Here is an 18,777-nt window from a genome sequence, read left to right on the forward strand (position 1 = left end):
TACCATAGTAGTTATGTTACGGACTAGTAATCTAGAGGCCTAGACTAATTATCCGGAGAACATGAGTTCAAATCTCACCATGGCACTTTGCGAATTTGAATTCCGTTTAAAAAATCTGGAAATAAAAAGCTGGTACCAATAAAAGTGACCATGAAGCTGTTGGATTGTCATAAAAACCCAACTGGTTCACTAATTTTCTTTAGGGAAGGAAACCTGTTGTTCTTACTCGGTCTGGCCTATATGTGACTCCAATGTCCCACACCAATGTGGGTGACTCAGTTGTATCAAACCGCTACAGCGGTTCAAGAAGCAGGCCCACCACCACCTTCTCAACTGGGATGGGTAATAAATGCCAGCCTCGTCAGCGAGGCTCACATCCCGGGAAATAATTTTTTAAAACTTGGCCCTCTGGCACACGAGTATTGGCTTGATGTCCCTCAGTGGTTTATTTTGCATTAATCATCAGTTCATGATGCCCATTCTTCTTATAAAATACCCTGAATGCCTTATTTCCCAATAATCAAACGTGAATTATCACTTAATAAACTTGCAGTGATTCCCTCACGATCGCCCATCCTTCAGGAGGGCGCTATCATGCATCGATGACCTGCAGTATGATGACTATCTGCATCTGCCATGACAGCCAAAGATAGCAAAAAACGGGCTAAAGAAAGATTACTGCCAACCATGAATTCCACATTATATATTCTAACAAAATAGCCGACATCACAGAAACAATTGCAGGAGATGATTCCTGGATCACAGGTGATTCCAGAATCACAGCCTGAGATTCCAGCCTGAAATTCACTCTCAGGTATCTATTATTATTCTAAATTTAAACCATCTGAATCCTTCAAATAGAGCCCAGGCTACAATTCACTCTCAAGATATCCTTTAATCTATATATAAGCCACCTGCACCTGTCAATTAGATTCCAGCCTGTGCAATTTATTATTCAAGTTGCTCATATCAACATACCTTGCCCAGAACAAGGAACTGAAAGCGGGTGGTAGCTGTATGAAAAACACCCATAGGAGGGTTAAGTCAATGTAGGAATGGATCAGGAGACATTGGGGTGACGACCTGAAAATGAAACCACCCATGTGGCTTAGAACCCGTACAACCAATTTTAACCTGACGTACCCGGCAAGGGGCTTGTTCGGATCGAACACCCATTTTACATCATGTCCAATTTTACTCTCCATTGAAGTCAATGGGCATCTGACCTGAACCTGCCCCGTTCCCGCTGGGGGTGTTAGGTTAAAATCAGGGCTTAGGGCTTTACTTCCTTCTATTCCAAATAAACAACTTCTTCACAATCTTTTTTCTTTTAAGTCTAATTAATTAAAGTATTTTCGGTCTCCATATTTATCAGTGTCCTTGAATGATTGTAATAAACTCCATAGCACTAGTTTCAATGCTTAAATCTGTGAAGAACAAATACCTAAACAGATGCTGACTCAACTTTTGATTGTGCAAAACAAAATTGCAGATTTGTAAAATAATTTTTTGCATCCCTTTCTTTTCCAAGCATGATTTTAGTTTCTGCCTATCAACTTAGCAAAGGGAAGGAAAATGGGGAAGATGGAAATTGTCCAGGGGAAAAAGTGTGGCATTAAGATGAGAATCATAAGCTTCAGTGGACAATACAACAACAGTCACTGCATGTCAAAGCAATTCATTGCTTGTGAAGTGCTCGGAGATGTTTCTGAATGACTTGTTAAGGTGATGTATAAATGCAAGTCTTTCCTTCTTCCTACTGTTCATTGTGTCTTGAAGAGGAGTGACTTCTTGGTTAGTGTGCAGTGAAAGACATCCTTGACTGAATTTCGGTTTATCACAGGCCTTATGCTCTCATCTGGCTCAGATGCAGAAGTTGCACAATGGCAATTTATATATTTTCTGATGGTTCTATGGTATCAGTAACAAATCTCACTAATTCTAACTGACTTTTTTCTTCCTCCCTTCTATCTTCTTTGATTGGAGATGGAACAGTCCATGGCATCCATAATGGCACTCCTGGATTGAGTCACATGCTAGTATTATGACACAGACCTCCTTCCCATCTAGTTTTCTCTAACAACCTTAAATGATTGACCTGAGGTTTATCAAATGAGCACTCCAACCTCCCAAAGAGGAAGGCCAATGCAGTCAGCCAGGCTAGGGATGGAACAGCTCCATGTAGAGGTAGTTGAAACTGAATTCAAACTCAGGTCTCTTAGTTAATAATCTGGCAGTCTTGCATTCTCAAGGGCCTAGAAATTCGATGTTTTTCAGGCACAAAATGGGCGCCTAGCATCCAATATGGTGGGTGGGGCACGATGTCCTAAAACACTTTAAAGTCAATTGTTTACTTTTGAAGTGTAATCACTGTTGTTATGTAGACAAACGTGGCCGCCAACCTGCACACAGCAAGATTCCACAAACAGCAATGAGATGAATGACCAGTTAAACTGTTTTAGGTGATGTTGGTTGAGGGATGAGTGTTGGCCTGAACACTGGGAGAACTCCCAGCTTTTCTTTGAATATTGCCATCGGATCTTTTATGTTCACCTGAACAGATAGACGGGGCCTCGATCATAAAATCGTAGAATCTTACAGCACAGAAGGAGGCCATTCGGCCCATCGTGCCTGAGCTGGCACTTTGAAAGAGCTGTTCAATCTAGTCGCACACCCAGTTTTTCCCCCACAACTCTGCAAATGACTTCTCTTCAAGTACATGTCCAATTGCCTTTTGAAAGTTCCTATGGGATCTGGTTCCATCACTCTTTCAGGCAGTGCGTTCCAGGTCTTTATATCTATTTTCCTAGTAATTACTACTCACATTAACAATGGCTTCTTTAGTCTGTACCATATCTGAGATCACCCCATCTGTGATAATCAATAGCACAAAATACTGAGAGCCATCGGTCACTGGTGCTGCACACCTAGAACACAAGCACATGTGGGTTAGAGCATGGTTACTTACTAGCATTTTGTCAAGAGCCACATTCCAAACATGAGCCTCTATTGACATACTGTGTATCCTGGCTCCAGAAACATCCCAGAGCTGGCAGACAGTGATGGAGCCTTACAGACAACGTGAAAGTCACAGTGAGGGGAAGGTGGCTCACTAGTAGCTTCTGGGTTACGTTATGAATAGTACTAGGTTAGTGGATTATCATTCACCAAGTACATGTCCAATTGCCTTTTGAAATACTCACCAAGCATTGTTCTGTGAATTATAAATGCGATTTCATTTCGAGGATTTCATTTCACATCGTTCACCTGACGAAGGGGGAAGCCTCCGAAAGCTTGTGAATTTAAAATAAAATTGCTGGACTATAACTTGGTGTTGTAAAATTGTTTACAATTGTCAACCCCAGTCCATCACCGGCATCTCCACATCATTCACCAAAGCATGGACTACTCAGTCAGAGGTGGTGATTGGATCATATGTCGCACATGCCTGACCACCTGGAGAAAAGGTGACCTGAAGGGTCACGGCAGCACCTGAAGTAAGTGGGGCGATTGCAGCATTGCCAGGACCGCCTGCTCTGATGGAAACTAAGTGACTACTGCCAGCTACTGTCACCCAGAATGATCAGGGAGCAGAGAAGCAACATCCTAGTCAGTGTGTACAGCAAAAAGCAGTAGCTGTGGACAGTACTGATGGCAAACAACTTTGAGTTGTTACAGAGCCTCCAATCAGCAATGGCTTGAGACTTCATGTGATCTAGGTCAGTGTTAGACCTTGAATTACTGCAGTGGAAGTACCAACATCATTAGTTACAAATATGTATTTTTTTTTCATTATTTGCATGTGTAAGATAGACTTTCCTTCCTGCTCTGCTCGAGGGAAGTGTCCAGCATTACTTTGAGTGTGATCAAGGTAGGAGTGAAAAAAGACACAGCATCAGTACTCGCTCCCAGTTACACAACAGGATTCTTGAGAAAGTCATTTATAATGCACCATGAACAGAATAAAACTCAAAACAGTTTGATGCTGAATAAAGTCTGTGACTGAACCACACATTCATTTTGACTTTCTAAATAAATAAAAATAGATAACTAACAGCTGGAGTTTTATTTGGTGTATGAAGACTTTCTGTTCTTTTGTGCCAGAGAGGGTAAAGAATTCATTTCAGTAACACATGGAGTGTTTTATGATCAGGACATTGGGTTAACATCCCTACCTGGCAACCTGATTGATGACTGGTGCAAAGTTGGTTGGTCCGTAAAGTTGTACTGTGCGCAGGCTCTGGTAATATGCCTCCAACACCCCATCAATCCCATTGCAGTTTGAGTTCTCTGCATCTGCATTCTGAAGGAAGACAGGACAGTCATATTAAGACAGGACAGCAATTGTAAGAATCCTAACAGAGAGCACCTGAACACTGAACGTGTCTGCGAGTTTATCAGCACTGTGTATTGGATTCTTGACTGCTGTGGTTGCAGGAAATGTTTGATTCTAGAGGTAAAATTTTCCTGGGTCTATGCTTAGGCGCCCTGGATCGACTGAGTCGGTGAATATGGGAAAATCAGATGAGTCTGAACACCCACCTGTAAAGGAAACTACCCAATTTCCACCCCCCCCCCATTAATTTAAATGTAGGAAAATTGGGCAGGTTCCTTTACAGGCGTGCATTCCAATCCGCCTGATTTTTCAATTTTAGGTACAACCAAGTGATCCAGCGTGCCTAGGAGAAGGCCCAGGAAAATCCCCTAGAATTCTGTGTGCTGGATTCTAGAACCCGGTGATTACTCCTGAGTACTGTGTGTTTCAAATTCTGGAACCCTGTGAATAGTCTGTGCATTGCATTCGATAACCATGTATGCTGAGTTCCAGAACGACGTGATTGCTCTGTGTACTGGAATCTAGAAACCTGTGATTATTATGTTACTGGATTCTAAAACCTTGCCAGAATCTGGAATTTGCCAGTCACATTTAAATTATGAGGGATTTATTATGATACAATTCACAATCAGCTAATTAAAATACAGTGATGCCCGTTTGCAAGCAACTTGCTTGTGCATAAAGGATTTTGTTTGTGTGCTAGTTTCCTGAACTCTCAAGCCAATCATTTCATCTGTAATACAATTTTGTTTGTTTCTAAACAAGTTACTTGCATGCAAGCGCTAATGTGTACTGGCAGGGGGATGGGCACCAGAATGTTGCATTGGAAAGGAGAAACAAGGAGCACAAAGGATTTGGAGAGTAAGATAGCACTAGAGCAAGAAATATTTTTTTATTCGTTCATGGGATGTGGGCATCGCTGGCGAGGCCGGCATTTATTGCCCATCCCTAATTGCCCTTGAGAAGGTGGTGGTGAGCTGCCTTCTTGAACCGCTGCAGTCCGTGTGGTGAAGGTTCTCCCACAGTGCTGTTAGGAAGGGAGTTCCAGGATTTCGACCCAGCGACGATGAAGGAACGGCGATATATTTCCAAGTCGGGATGGTGTGTGACTTGGAAATAGTATGGTATTAGGTGGGACCAGACTAAGAGAGAGTACAAGAAAGTCTAAGACTGGTTTGCAGTAAATGTGTGTAAACGCACAAAGTGTGGTAAACAAGGTTGATGAGCTGCAGGCACAAATAATCACATGGGAATACGATGTTGTGGCGATAATAGAGACCTAGCTCAAAAAAGGGCAGTATAGGGTATTAAATATTCCTGGATACAAGGTGTTCAGGAAAGATAGGGAAGGAAAGAAAGGAGGGAGCATGGTGGTAGTATTGATTAAGGAGAATATTGCAGTGCTGGAAGAGAGGATGTCCTGGAGGGGTCAAGGACAGAATCTATTTGGTTAGAGTTAAGAAACAATAGAGGTACCATTACACTACTGGGTGTATTCTATAGGTCACCAACTAGTGGGAAGGATATAGAGGAACAAATTTACAGGGAAATTGCAGAGAGGTGCAAAAGCTATAGATTAGTGATAACGGAGGACTTCAATTATCCTAATATATACTGGGATAATAATAATAATATACGGGGCAAAGAGGGTTAGGAGTTTTGGGCGTCCTTCAAAGAGGAGATGGTTCGGATACAGTCTAGGTACATTCCCACAAGGGAGAAAGGTAGGGCAACTAAAGCCAGAGCTCCCTGGATGACAAAAGAGATAGAGAATAAGATGAAGCAGCAAAAAGGGGCGTATGACAAATGTCAGGTTGATAACTCAAGTGAGAACCAGGCAGAATATAGAAAGTTCAGAGGGGAAGTGAAAAAGGAAATAAGAGGGGCAAAGAGAGAGTATGAGAATAGACTGGCGGCTAACATAAAAAGGAATCCAATAGTCTTGTACAGGCACATAAATAATAAACGGGTAGTAAGAGGAGGAGTGGGGCCGATTAGGGACCATAAAGGAGATCTACTCATGGAGGCAGAGGGCATGGCTGAGGTACTAAATGAGTACTTTGCATCTGTCTTTACCAAGGAAGAAGATGCTGCCAGAGTCTCAGTAAAGGAAGATATAGTTGAGATATTGGATGGGCTAAAAATTGATAAAGAAGAGGAACTAGAAAGGCTAGCTGTACTTAAAGTAGATAATCACCTGGTCCGGATGGGATGCACCCTAGGTTGCTGAGGGAAGTAAGGATGGAAATTGCAGAGGAGCTGGCCATAATCTTCCAAACATCCTTAGACACGGGGGTGGTGCCAGAGGACTGGAGAATTACAAATGTTACATCCTTATTCAAAAAAGGGTGTAAGGATAAACCCAGCAATTATAGGCCAGTCAGTTTAACCTCTGTGGTGGGGAAACTTTTAGAAACGATGATCCAGGACAGAATTAACGGTCACTTGGACAAATGTGGATTGATTAGGGAAAATCAGCAGGGATTTGTTAAAGGCAAACAGTGTTTAACTAACTTGATACAATTTTTTGATGAGGTAACAGAGAGGGTAGATGAGGGCAATGCTGTTGATGTGGTGTATATGGACTTTCAAAAGGCGTTTGATAAAGTACTACATGGTAGGCTTATCATCACGATTGCGGCCCATGGAGTAAAGGGGACAGTAGCGGCATGGATACAGAATTGGCTAAGTGACAGGAAACAGAGAGTAGTGGTGAATGGTTATTTCTCGGACTGGAGGGAGGTGTACAGTGGTGCTCCCCCGGGGTCGGTGCTGAGACCTCTGTTTTTCTTAATATATATTAATGACTTGGACTTGGGTGTACAGGGCACAATTTCAAAATTTGCAGATGACACAAAACTCGGAAGGGTAGTGAACATTGTGGAGGATAGTGACAGACTTCAAGAGGATATAGACAGGCTGGTGGCATGGGTGGACACGTGGCAGATGAAATTTAATGCAGAAAAATGTGAAGTGATACATTTCGGTATGAAGAATGAGGAGAGGCAATATAAACTAGAGGGCACAATTCTAAAAGGGGTACAGGAACAGAGAAATCAGGGGGTATATGTGCACAAATCATTGAAGGTGGCAGGGCAGGTTCAGAAAGCAGTTAAAAAAGCAGACAGGATCCTGGGCTTCATAAATAGAGGCATAGAGTACAAAAGTAAGGAAGTCATGATGAACCTTTATAAAACACTGGTTCGGCCATAACTGGAATATTGTGTCCATTTCTGGGCACTGCACTTTAAGAAAGATTTAAAGGCCTTAGAGAGGGTGCAGAAGAGATTTACCAGAATGATTTCAGGGATGAGGGACTTTAGTTACAGGGATAGACTGGAGAAGCTGGGGTTGTTCTCCTTGGAACAGAGAGGTTGCGAGGAGATTTGGTAAAGATATTCAAAATCATGAAGGGTCTAGACAGAGTAGATAGAGAGAGAAACTGTTCCCATTGGCGGAAGGGTCAAGAACCAGAGGGCATAGATTTAAGGTGATTGGCAAAAGAACCAAAGGTGACATGAGGAGAAACTTTTTTACACAGCGAGTGGTTAGGATCCAGAATGCACTGTTCGAGCGGGTGGTGGAGGCAGATTCAATCATGGCCTTCAAAAGTGAACTGAGTAAGTACTTGAAAGTAAAAAAATGTCAGGGCTACGGGGATAGGGCGGGGGAGTGGGACTAGCTGGATTGCTCTTGCATAGAGCTGGCACGGACTCAATGGGCCGAATGGCCTCCTTCCGTGCTGTAACCTTTCTATGATTCTAAATTAACATTTTTTATTTCAGCAACCACACTCCATTTTTTGACTTGTCCATCTTATCGCTCTGTTTCTCTGCTCCAATCCCAGCTCAGTCTCTCTGCAACCCATTCCAACCCAGCTATTGATGCCAAGGTGCAGCATTGGTCCCTCTCCCTATTACGGTGGCAGAAAACAACAGAATGTAGGGCTACCTCACCGACCATAGTGTGAGTTAAAGGCTATGAGGAGAATGGGGAAGGTGACTGGTGAAAAGTAATAGGAAAAAGAAAAATGGATCTCCCCTCTGCACGAACATGAATTCAGAGGATCAGATTCCACAAAAGTACACGAGCACGTGGCTGAGGGTAGATGATGATATCCTTCGGATTCTGCCCACTATAAGTGTTATGCTGGGGGCCTCCGCTCTTGCCGCTCCCGCTTTATGCTGAGGGTCTAGGGTGTGTATGTGTGCTGAATATTTGTGAAAACATAAAGCGGGAGCGGCTAGAGAGGAGGCCCACAGTATAAAACGGGATTGGCGAGAGCAGAGGCCCACAACATAAAGAGGGAGCGGTGAGAATGGAGGCTCACAGTGTAAAGAGGGAGTGATGAGAGAGGGGGCTCACAGTATAAAGGGGGAGCGGTGAGAGCGGGGGCTCACAATATAAAGGGGGAGCAGTGAGAGCGGGGGAACACAGTATAAAGAGGGAGAGGCGAGAGCGGGGGCTCAGAACATAAAGCAGGAACAGTGAGGACGGAGGCTCACAGTATAAAGGGGGAGCGGTGAGAGCAGAGGCTCACAGTGCAAAGGGGGAGCGGTGAGAGCGGGGCTCACAGTGTAAAGGGGGAGCTGTGAGAGTGGAGGCTCACAGTGTAAAGGGGGAGCTGTGAGAGTGGAGGCTCACAGTGTAAAGGGGGAGCTGTGAGAGTGGAGGCTCACAGTGTAAAGGGGAAGCGGTGAGAGCGGAGACCCACAGTATAAAGTCACAAACAAGGAGGAATGTTAAGTATTTAGATTATTGGTCAATGCTTTTAGTGGTTATTGTTTTTTGTGATGTGGAGATGCCGGTGATGGACTGGGGTGGACAAATGTAAGGAGTCTTACAACACCAGGTTATAGTCCAACAGTTTTATTTGAAATCACAAGCTTTCGGAGGCTTCCTCCTTCGTCAGGTGAGTCACCTGACGAAGGAGGAAGCCTCCGAAAGCTTGTGATTTCAAATAAAACTGTTGGACTGTAACCTGGTGTTGTAAGACTCCTTACAATTGTTTTTTGTGATTGGTTAGAGATTTTAGTGTTTAGTCTTTTAGTGTTAGCTAAACAGTAAATAGCCTTAAAGCTAAACAAACAGTTTAAATAACTGTTAGCTAACATGGGGGGGTCAGTTGGGGTCAGTCGCCTGCACATCCTGTGCCACGTGGGAACTCCAGAACATTCCATGTGTCCTGAAAAGCCACTCATGCAGGAAGTGCCGTCAACTGCTCGAGTTCAGAGTTTCTGAGCTTGAGGGGTGGTTGACGTCCCAGCGGTGCATACGGGAAGCTGAGAGTTTTGTGCATCGCACGTTTCAGGAGCAAGTCAACCTGCAGCTACAGAGAGTTCAGGCAGAGAGAGAGTGTTTGACCACAAGACATACTTGGAGGAACAGGCAGGCAGTGCAGGAATCCCATGGGAGTGTGGCACTCACAAACCGGTTTGGGGCAAGTGGAGCATGTTTGCAGATGACATGAAACTCAAAAATGTAGTAAACAATGTGAAGGATAGTAACAGACTTCAGGAAGACATAGACAGACTGGTGAAATGGGCAGACACATGGCAGATGAAATTTAATGCAGAGATGTGTAAAGTGATACATTTTGGTTGGAAGAATGAGAAGAGGCAATATAAACTAAATGGTACAATTTTAAAGGGGAGTTCAGGAACAGAGAGACCTGGGGTGTATATATACAAATCTTTGAAGGTGGGAGGACAAATTGAGAAGACAGTTGAAAAAGCATTTGGGATCCTGGGCTTTATTAATAGAGGCATAGAGTACAAAGCAAGGAAGTTATGCTCAACCTTTATAAAACATTGGTTCGACCTCAGCTGGAGTACTGGGTTCACTTCTGGGCACCACACATTTGGAAGGATGTCGAGGCCTTAGAGAGGGTGCAGAAGAGATTTACTGGTACCAGGGATGAGGGACTTCAGTTATGTGGAGAGACTGGAGAAGCTGGGGTTGTTCTCCTTAGAGCAGAGAAGGTCAAGAGGAGATTTGATAGAGGTGTTCAAAATCATGAACGGTTTTGATAGAGTAAATAAGGAGAAACTGTTCCCAGTGGCAGAAGGTTTGGTAACCAGAGGAAACAGATTTAAGGTGATCGGCAAAAGAGCCATAGGTGATATGAGGAAACTTTTTTTTATGCAGCGAGTTGTTATGATCTGGAATGTACTGCCTGAAAGGGTGGTGGAAGCAGATTGAACAGTAACTTTCAAAAGGGAATTGGATAAATACTTGAAGGGAAAAAATTTACAGGGCTTTGGGGAAAGAGCAGGGGAATGGGACTAATTGCATAGCTCTTTCAAAGAGCCAGCACAGACACGATGGGCCAAATTGCCTCCTCATGTGCTGCACCATGTTCTGATACTATGATACAAAACCCTTTAAAATACACGCAGATCTCCCCTGTAATACAATACTCAGACTACCAGTCTGATGCTAGTACACTCTGTGGGAGTAATTTTAACCTAATTCGCTGGATGGGAAACCCATGGGATTGGGTGGAATGCTGGTTTTACACCCCACCCAATATTACTCTCCAATGATTTCAATGGAGAGTAAAATTGGACGGGATGTAAAACCAGCATAGCACCCAATCCAGTCAGTTTCTCGATGGGCGGGTTAGGTTAAAATTGTCTCCACACCTCCGGGGAGGCGGTTCCAGAATAATTTCATCTCCAATACAAAGACTGTCCTTAATCCTATACTGCATATTTTAGAATTTTGTAGAGCATTCTGTAGGAATTCTAATTCAAGCATGACACTTCAACATTTGCAGAATACAAATAACTCCAATTTACCAAAATAGACCTTTTATCCCTAGGCAACCAAGTGGTACTTTGATTCAGAATGTCTTTTTATCTCAGAAATATGGCTTTAACTCAGGGAAATTACTCTGCTTTTTCATGGGGAATTGGGTGGCACAGTGTGTTAGTGTAATGGATTAGAAAGTAGGTAAGTGCTATGACTGTGAGAAACACAGTATTTCAAAATGATAGAGTAGTGTAGGAGTTATTTTTTGGAAAAAGGCAACAGATGGATTCCCTGAAGAGACCATTAATGACTCAAATGACTACTTGCAGACTAGAAAAGAGCAGACAAGGGGCTCAATTTTAAAACAAAAGTCTGGGTGCGTTGGGGACGGGGGTTGCGGGGGGGGGGGCAAAGAAAATCGGCTTTTCGAGGAGCGGGCAGAAATCCCCGCTCCAAGACGCCGTGGGACGCGCATGACCCAGAGCCATCTGGGTGCGCGCGCTGTTCCCGAACCCGGAATTTAATGACAATATTTAAACAAGCAATTAAATTATTTAAAGTAGTTTAAGAATGAATGAATGCAATTTACAATGAAGGCAAGCGATTTCAACGCTGCCTGAACGTGTTTCCTGTGCTGTGTGAAACACGCCATGGTGAAGGAGCCATGTTTCAGCCGGCAGCCATTTGGACATTTAAATGCCTGTTTGACAAATGGGGATAAAAGGTGAGTTATTGCAGCTGGGCACTCAGTTCTCTACAACAAACTTTTGGCTGGGAGATCTTTGTGTTCAGACTGAAAATTCTTGGTTTCCACTCAGAATTCTTCTGTTTACACATATTCACCAACTTTCCGGACTCCCTCAAACTGACACCATCTGGATGGGGGGTGTGATGGCTGCATTCACCAGCACATCCGAGGACGAGCAACATCACCATCCTCGCCAGGCACGGCGTGAACTTCCGGCACTTGGAGCTCCACAACACAGTGCTGCGCCTCAGGCACCTGCACAAGAGCACAGAGGGGAACAACAGAGGGTGCGAAGTCGCAAGAGGCACTACCCTCGCCAGAGGGTCGACAGACCGAGGCTCAGCTTCCTGGACCTCTCTAAGGAACGTTGCATACGGAAGCTGAGAGTGAGTCTCCAGGTGGTTGTAGACATCTGCAGCCTCCTTCATGCCGAGCTGCTCCCGATTGGGCCTGGTGGCATCTCATTACCCGTCGGTGTTAAAGTCACCATTGCCCTCAACTTCTTCGCCTCTGGATCATTGCAGGGTGCCACCGGTGACATCGCCAGGGTCTCTCAGTTGTCTGCACACAAGTGCATAAGGCAGGTCACCAATGGCTTGTTTCGCAGAGCCTCGCAATACGTCATCTTCCCCATGGACAATCTCAGCCAGACGGAGAGGGAAGTGGGATTCCGCTCTGTGGCTGGCTTCCCACGTGTACAGAGTGCAATCGATTGCACCCATATAGCAATCCGAGCACCTCCACACGAGCCAGGACTGTTCATCAACAGAAAGGAGTATCACTCCATTAATGCTCTGCTCGTTTGTGACCACCGCAAAAGATTCCTCCATGTGTGCGCCGGATTCCCTGGCAGCTGCCACGATTCATTCATTCTGAAGGAATCCAACTTCCCGGGCCTCTTCCATGCACTGAACACCCTTAAGGGCTGCTTCCTTGGGGACAAGGGATACCCCTTGCACACGTTGCTCATGACACCTCTGAGAAACCCCATCAGCGAGCAACAGCATCGATACAATGACAGCCACATCGCCACCAGGTCTGTAACTGAACATTGGGTGGGGCTGCTCAAGATGTGATTTCACTGCCTCGATCATTCTGGGGGAGCACTTCAATATGCACCAGCGAGAGTGGGTTGCATTACAGTAGCGTGTTGTGTCCTGTACAACATAGCGCAACAGAGAGGGGTACCGGTTGAGAAGGCCCCATCCCCTCATCCGCCATCCACATTGAGAAGGAGCAGGAGGAGGAGGAGGAGGAGGAGGACAAACCCATGGTCCCTGTGACACTTTCTCAGAGATTCACTCATGTCTCCGTGACACTATCTCAGAGATTCCCTCCCGTACCGGTGCCACCATTCCACTAATGCAGGAGTTGGAGTCCTCCATCCTCTGCGCTATTGAGTAGAGAGTGCGTGGCACCTGTTTCATTACCTCGCAAATGTGCTGCTGTCCCTCGATCATTCTCCTTTTAAAGGATGGCGCCCGGGGTTTAGCATCTGCAACCAGCTGAGCAGAACCTGGAGAGGAGTGCGGCCATCGACGCGGACTCTCCACAACTGCCCCTGCCATCAGTGTCTGCTCGTGCTCACTTGTGTGTGGTGACTCACCGGGTGTCAACCCAACTAACTGACTACTAGGACCCACCGAGGTGCGAGTATCTATGCTGATGGATGGATTGCTAAGATGTGACGGTGTGCCCACAAAGGCCGGCAGGTCCTCTGAGGAATCGCCCTCTCCCGTCACTGCGGTTGTTGAAGGGCCTGTAAGAGAACAGAAGGCAATATTAAGCATCATCACAGATGTGTCATGTTGCGATGAGCATACTGAGGCGTTCAACATGCCAAGCACTGTTAACATTAATTCATGTTGTGTGTGATGAATGTTAAAGTTGTGTCACCAGACGTTTGTGGGGTGCCAGTCCCGGCGTCCCCGACGGACAGGCACTCGAGGGTGCGGCTGATCTGCAGGGCCTCCTGCTCCTCCTCTGTGAGTACCACTATTTGTTGTGGCCCCCCTCCAGTCCTCGTCCTCTCGTGTGCATTTTGCGCTTTCTTCTCCTAGAAGGGGACAAAGAACAGATGTGTGAGTGAGTGATATTGAAGTGGCCAGCTGATGAATGCATTGTTTTGGGTGAGGCTGACCATGAAAGAGATGCATCAGAGGGCATAAGACAGGGATATCACGTTGGATGAGGAATGGGGTGAGTGGTAGTGGTGGGGTCACAAAGGGGGAGGTGAGGAAGTGTTCAAGAAGTGCAGCTAGGTTGAGGTTGAGCTTTAAGTGGGTGTAGTGCAGAATGAGTTGGGAGGCTGGGGGGAGTTGATGTGCACCATGGAATGCAGGAGAATCAGTAAGTGTACTCACTTTTGCTGACCTAGTCAGGTCATTGAAATGCTTCCTGCACTGGACCCAAGTGCGGGATATGTTGCTCCTGCTGGTGACCTCTTCTGCCACCTCGAGCCAGGCCTTCTTGGTGGCAGAGGCAGGGCGCTTCCTCCTGTCGGCCGGGTAAAATAGTTCCCTCCTCCTCCTCACCCCAGCCAGTAGCAACTGAAGTGAGGCATCGCTAAATCTTGGAGCAGCCTTGCCCCTATGCTGTTCCATTGGGTCTTCTTGCTCCTTGCTCCAGCAAAAGCCTTTGGAGCAATGGCCCTTTCAATCCAGATGCTCCAGCTGACAGCCTGTCATGGAGGTGCACATTCTGCCCACTGCGCAACTTTCGGATGGCAAAACCGGAAACAAGATTAATGGCCGCCAATTAAGTCGCGATCGCATGGGGAACTGTAAGTTTTTATTAGTCGGGTTTGTCGCGCGCCCATTGATCTCCCCCACTGCCATCCTGCCGCTCATTTAAAATCGAGCCCAAGGTGTCAGATGCTGTGTCTATTTAATCTGTGGTGGCAGGGTGGGGTTAATTTGGAGGTAATTGAGGTACAATAATGGTACTGTGAGGTCTAATGGCTACAGAGGGTATCAAGGTGGCTAGTATCATTCCTGGGTTGCAAAGGGTGGCTCTTCTGAGACAGAGGATAAAGGATGATGCTGAGGATATGTAGATGAAGCTTTATGCCAAATCCAGCTGTGTTCTGCTTGACTGTAATTACTTGATATTGACAGTGTGTGCTAAAGGGGAGATCAGGGGGAAAACTCTCCAGTGGCTGGAGTCATACCTAGCACAAAGGAAGATGGTAGTGGTTGTTGGAGGCCAATCATCTCAGCCCCAGGACATTGCTGCAGAAGTTCCTCAGGGCAGTGTCCTAGGCCCAACCATCTTCAGCAACTTCTTCAATGACCTTCCCTCCATCATAAGGTCAGAAATGGGAATGTTCGCTGACGATTGCACAGTGCTCAGTTCCATTCACAACCCCTCAGATAATGAAGCAGTCCGTGCCCGCATGCAGCAAGACCTGGACAACATCCAGGCTTGGGTTGATAAGTGGCAAGTAACATTAACGCCAGACAAGTGCCAGGCAATGACCATCTCTAACCAGAGAGAGTCTAACCACCTCCCCTTGATATTCAACGGCATTACCATCGCCGAATCCCCCACCATCAACATCCTGGGGGTCACCATTGACCAGAAACTTAACTGGACCAGCCACATAAATACTGTGGCTACAAGAGCAGGTCAGAGGCTGGGTATTCTGTGGCGAGTGACTCACCTCCTGACTCCCCAAAGCCTTTCCACCATCCACAAGGCACAAGTCAGGAGTGTGATGGAATACTCTCCACTTGCCTGATTCCAGCTCCAACAACACTCAAGAAGCTCGACACCATCCAGGACAAAGCAGCCCGCTTGATTGGCACCCCATCCATCACCCTAAACATTCACTCCCTTCACCAACGGCGCACCGTGGCTGCAGTGTGTACCATCCACAGGATGCACTGCAGCAATTTGCCAAAGCTTCGACAGCACCTCCCATACCCGCAACCTCTACCACCTAGAAGGCGGAGGGCAGCAGGTACATGGGAACAACACCACCTGCACGTTCCCCTCCAAGTCACACATCATCCCGACTTGGAAATATATCGCCGTTCCTTCATCGTCGCTGGGTCAAAGTCCTGGAACTCCCTACCTAACACCACACGGACTACTGCGGTTCAAGAAGGCGGCTCACCACCACCTTCTCAAGGGCAATTAGGGATAGGCAATAAATACTGGCCTTGCCAGCGACGTCCACATCCCATGAACGAATTTTTAAAAAATGTTCCATTTACCCAGCACTGTTATTCTTTGCCTTGATGAGCATAAAATTCTAAAAACACAACAATCGAAAAGGACTAGGAAATTCGGAGCATATCAGAATGGTGGCAAAAATTTAAAAAGTGGACAGCGAGCTAATGAAGGAGACATTAGGAATGGATGACCAAAAGCTTGATCAAAGAGGTGGGTTTTAAAGGAGGACAAAGAGGTTGATGGTGAAGGGGGTTAGGGAGGGAATTCCAGAGCATGGGGCCTAGGTGGCTGAAGGCAACCGTGGGGCAAAGGGAGGGGGGATGCACAAGAGGCAAGAGGTAAAGGAATGATGTTCTTGGGGGGATTATAGGGCTGTACGAGATTACAGAGGTATGGAGGGGTGACGTCATGGATGGATTTAAACACAAAGGTGAAAATATTATTTATGAGGCATAGGGGAACCTGGAGCCAATGTAAGTCAGCGAGGACAGGCTTGGTGGATGGCGGGACTTGGTGTGGGATAGGATACAGGCAGTGGAGTTTGGATGAGTTGATGTTTATGACCGGCCAGCAGAGCATTGCAATAATTGAATCTGGAGGTGGCAAAGGCATGGACGAGGGTTTTGGTGGCAGATGGGCTGAGGTAGAGATGGAAGCAAGTGATGTTATGGAATGGGAAGTAGGTGGTCTTTGTGATGAAGAGGATATGGCGTTAGAAGCTCAGCTCAATATTGATTGGATGCCAAGGTTGTAAACAGTCTGGTCCAACCTAAGGCAGTAGCCAGGGATGGAGATGGAGTAATTGGCAAGGGTATAGATTTCGTGGTGGACAATGGTTTCAGTCTTCCCAATGTTTAGCTGGAGAAATGTTTCGCTGGAGACAAATTTATTTAACGATAGAACAGGTAAACGAACGGTACTCAATGCAAAATAGTATATTTACAGCAGTTTACTATCCTTCACAATATAAAGCAACAAAGATTCTTCCTGAGCGAACATTCAACATAACTAGATCCCTGAAAATGTGCCAAAGTTAACACAGACCCTATGCTGATTGTAGACTAACTGTTAATCTGGGCCCCTCTGCCTGTCTATCAATGGATTATAGCCAATCAGGGATTCTGCCCTGTCCATCAAAGGATTATAGTCAATCAGGGATTCTGCACCTTCTCAGAAACAGCTGTCAATTAAAATCATCAGCCCAGGATGCTTGACCTGTGTCAGAGGATTTGACTGACCCATTTAAAGGTCTTTCGGAAATATGTCAGAACAAAAGATAGTAACAAACTGTAGCAATTTTAATTACAAAGATAGCTCCCAAGTACTTTGAATACCTGCGATGGCTGGCAATTTATATCTTGTTTAGCCCAGCTATTAAAGACACTATTCATCAGAATAATGCCAATGAGTCTGTATTCAGATGATATTAACATATTAATCTCCCTTTTGTCTGACAGAAACCAAGACTCAAGCGCACATTAATTGACTTCGGCCTGCAAGATCAAAATACATATTCCTGTACCTAGCAGAAACAACTACCAAGAGACTAGTGTTGAGCCTCTGTAGCCAACAATAAAAAAAACACAGGGGTTCGGATTTTTCTCTATAGCGGAATCCAGGCATATCCTCAGCAGAGTGGGCTGTCCAACCATCACAAGGATGCGTCCTTGACTGTGGCTCCTTTTACATGATCAGGGTCATTAATATTTACAGAGGCTGGGAATTTGGCCTGTGGGGAAAAAGAGGAACAGTTTGTGGGAGACCCGAAGGCCAGTCACAGCACAGCTTGGCCGGTGGACTCTGTGCTGCCTGGTAAGGTTGTATTTTTTTTTAATGTTAAGAAAAGGCACCTAAAAATAGGCAAATGAGTCTCCGCCCCCTTTTATGGGAAATGGGGGTGGGCAAAACATCACGAAAATTGGCCGCATTGTAAATTCGCCGTCACCTCCAGCGGGAGATCCCGCAATGGGAGGGGAAAGTAGGGTGTTGGTAGAATGGCTCCAGACAAAGTTTCACCTCCATTCATTCGAGTTATGTCAGGGGGGATTGGGGGGGGTGGGGGGGCAGCTTAACAAGGCTTGGCTGTTCAACAAATGTAAAGTGTTCCATTCCCCTGAAGTAGCTACTGCACTAGAATGATTAAATAGGGTCGGCAGGGCTCTAGCGAGCTTTTGAAATTGCTGATCATTTCAATTATTATTCATGCGTTCCAATTTGCTTTTTCCTGTGAGGACTCAAATCATAATATTTTTTTACAATTCAGTATGTTACAGTTTTGATGGAGGAAGTGTGATTAATTTATCAAGTTCTAAAGAAATTAATTCTGTCAATGATTGCACAGGCAAAAATTAATTTAGTGGTAGTACTGTTTCATAGAACCTCACCATTTCTCTCCTCAGGGTGAATATAATGCATTGATAAACCCATGTTATTGCTTCTTTTTCTGTCATGGGGAACATTAACTGTAATTATTTGTAATTACTGTATCCCAATGATTGTGCCGTGACATTTGGAAGGTAAAGCAAACTGCAATGAGGATTTATAATTTAATTGGCTTCTTCCATTCCATCTGTTAGTATATATTACACCAGAGAGGAATTAATCCAATTTTGATTTTAATCACACTCTCACTCACACAAACTCACAACTTACAAATACATACAGATTCACTCTTTCAAACTATGTCTTTTGGCGATTCTCAAACTAAGCATCATTATCTCTATTTTGGCCGACTCTTAGACTCAAGCTCTCACCCACTCACACC

The 18,777-nt window shown here is 45.3% G+C and overlaps 1 protein-coding gene across 1 annotated transcript in view; it reads right to left on the reverse strand.

Moving 5' to 3' along the window:
* The window catches only part of LOC137334066 (copine-9-like), a 346,820-nt gene that overhangs the window by 21,668 nt on the left and 306,375 nt on the right, over positions 1–18,777 (reverse strand). Inside the window, exons 17-18 of the mRNA XM_067998520.1 lie at positions 4,176–4,303; positions 2,825–2,927 (exon numbers count right to left, since the gene is read on the reverse strand). Of these exons, the coding sequence (XP_067854621.1) occupies positions 2,825–2,927; positions 4,176–4,303 (231 nt within the window). The remainder of the gene's footprint in view (positions 1–2,824; positions 2,928–4,175; positions 4,304–18,777) is intronic.

Source organism: Heptranchias perlo, chromosome 17 (genome assembly GCF_035084215.1).
Source record: "Heptranchias perlo isolate sHepPer1 chromosome 17, sHepPer1.hap1, whole genome shotgun sequence".
In the NCBI taxonomy this organism is placed as follows: Eukaryota; Metazoa; Chordata; class Chondrichthyes; order Hexanchiformes; family Hexanchidae; genus Heptranchias; species Heptranchias perlo.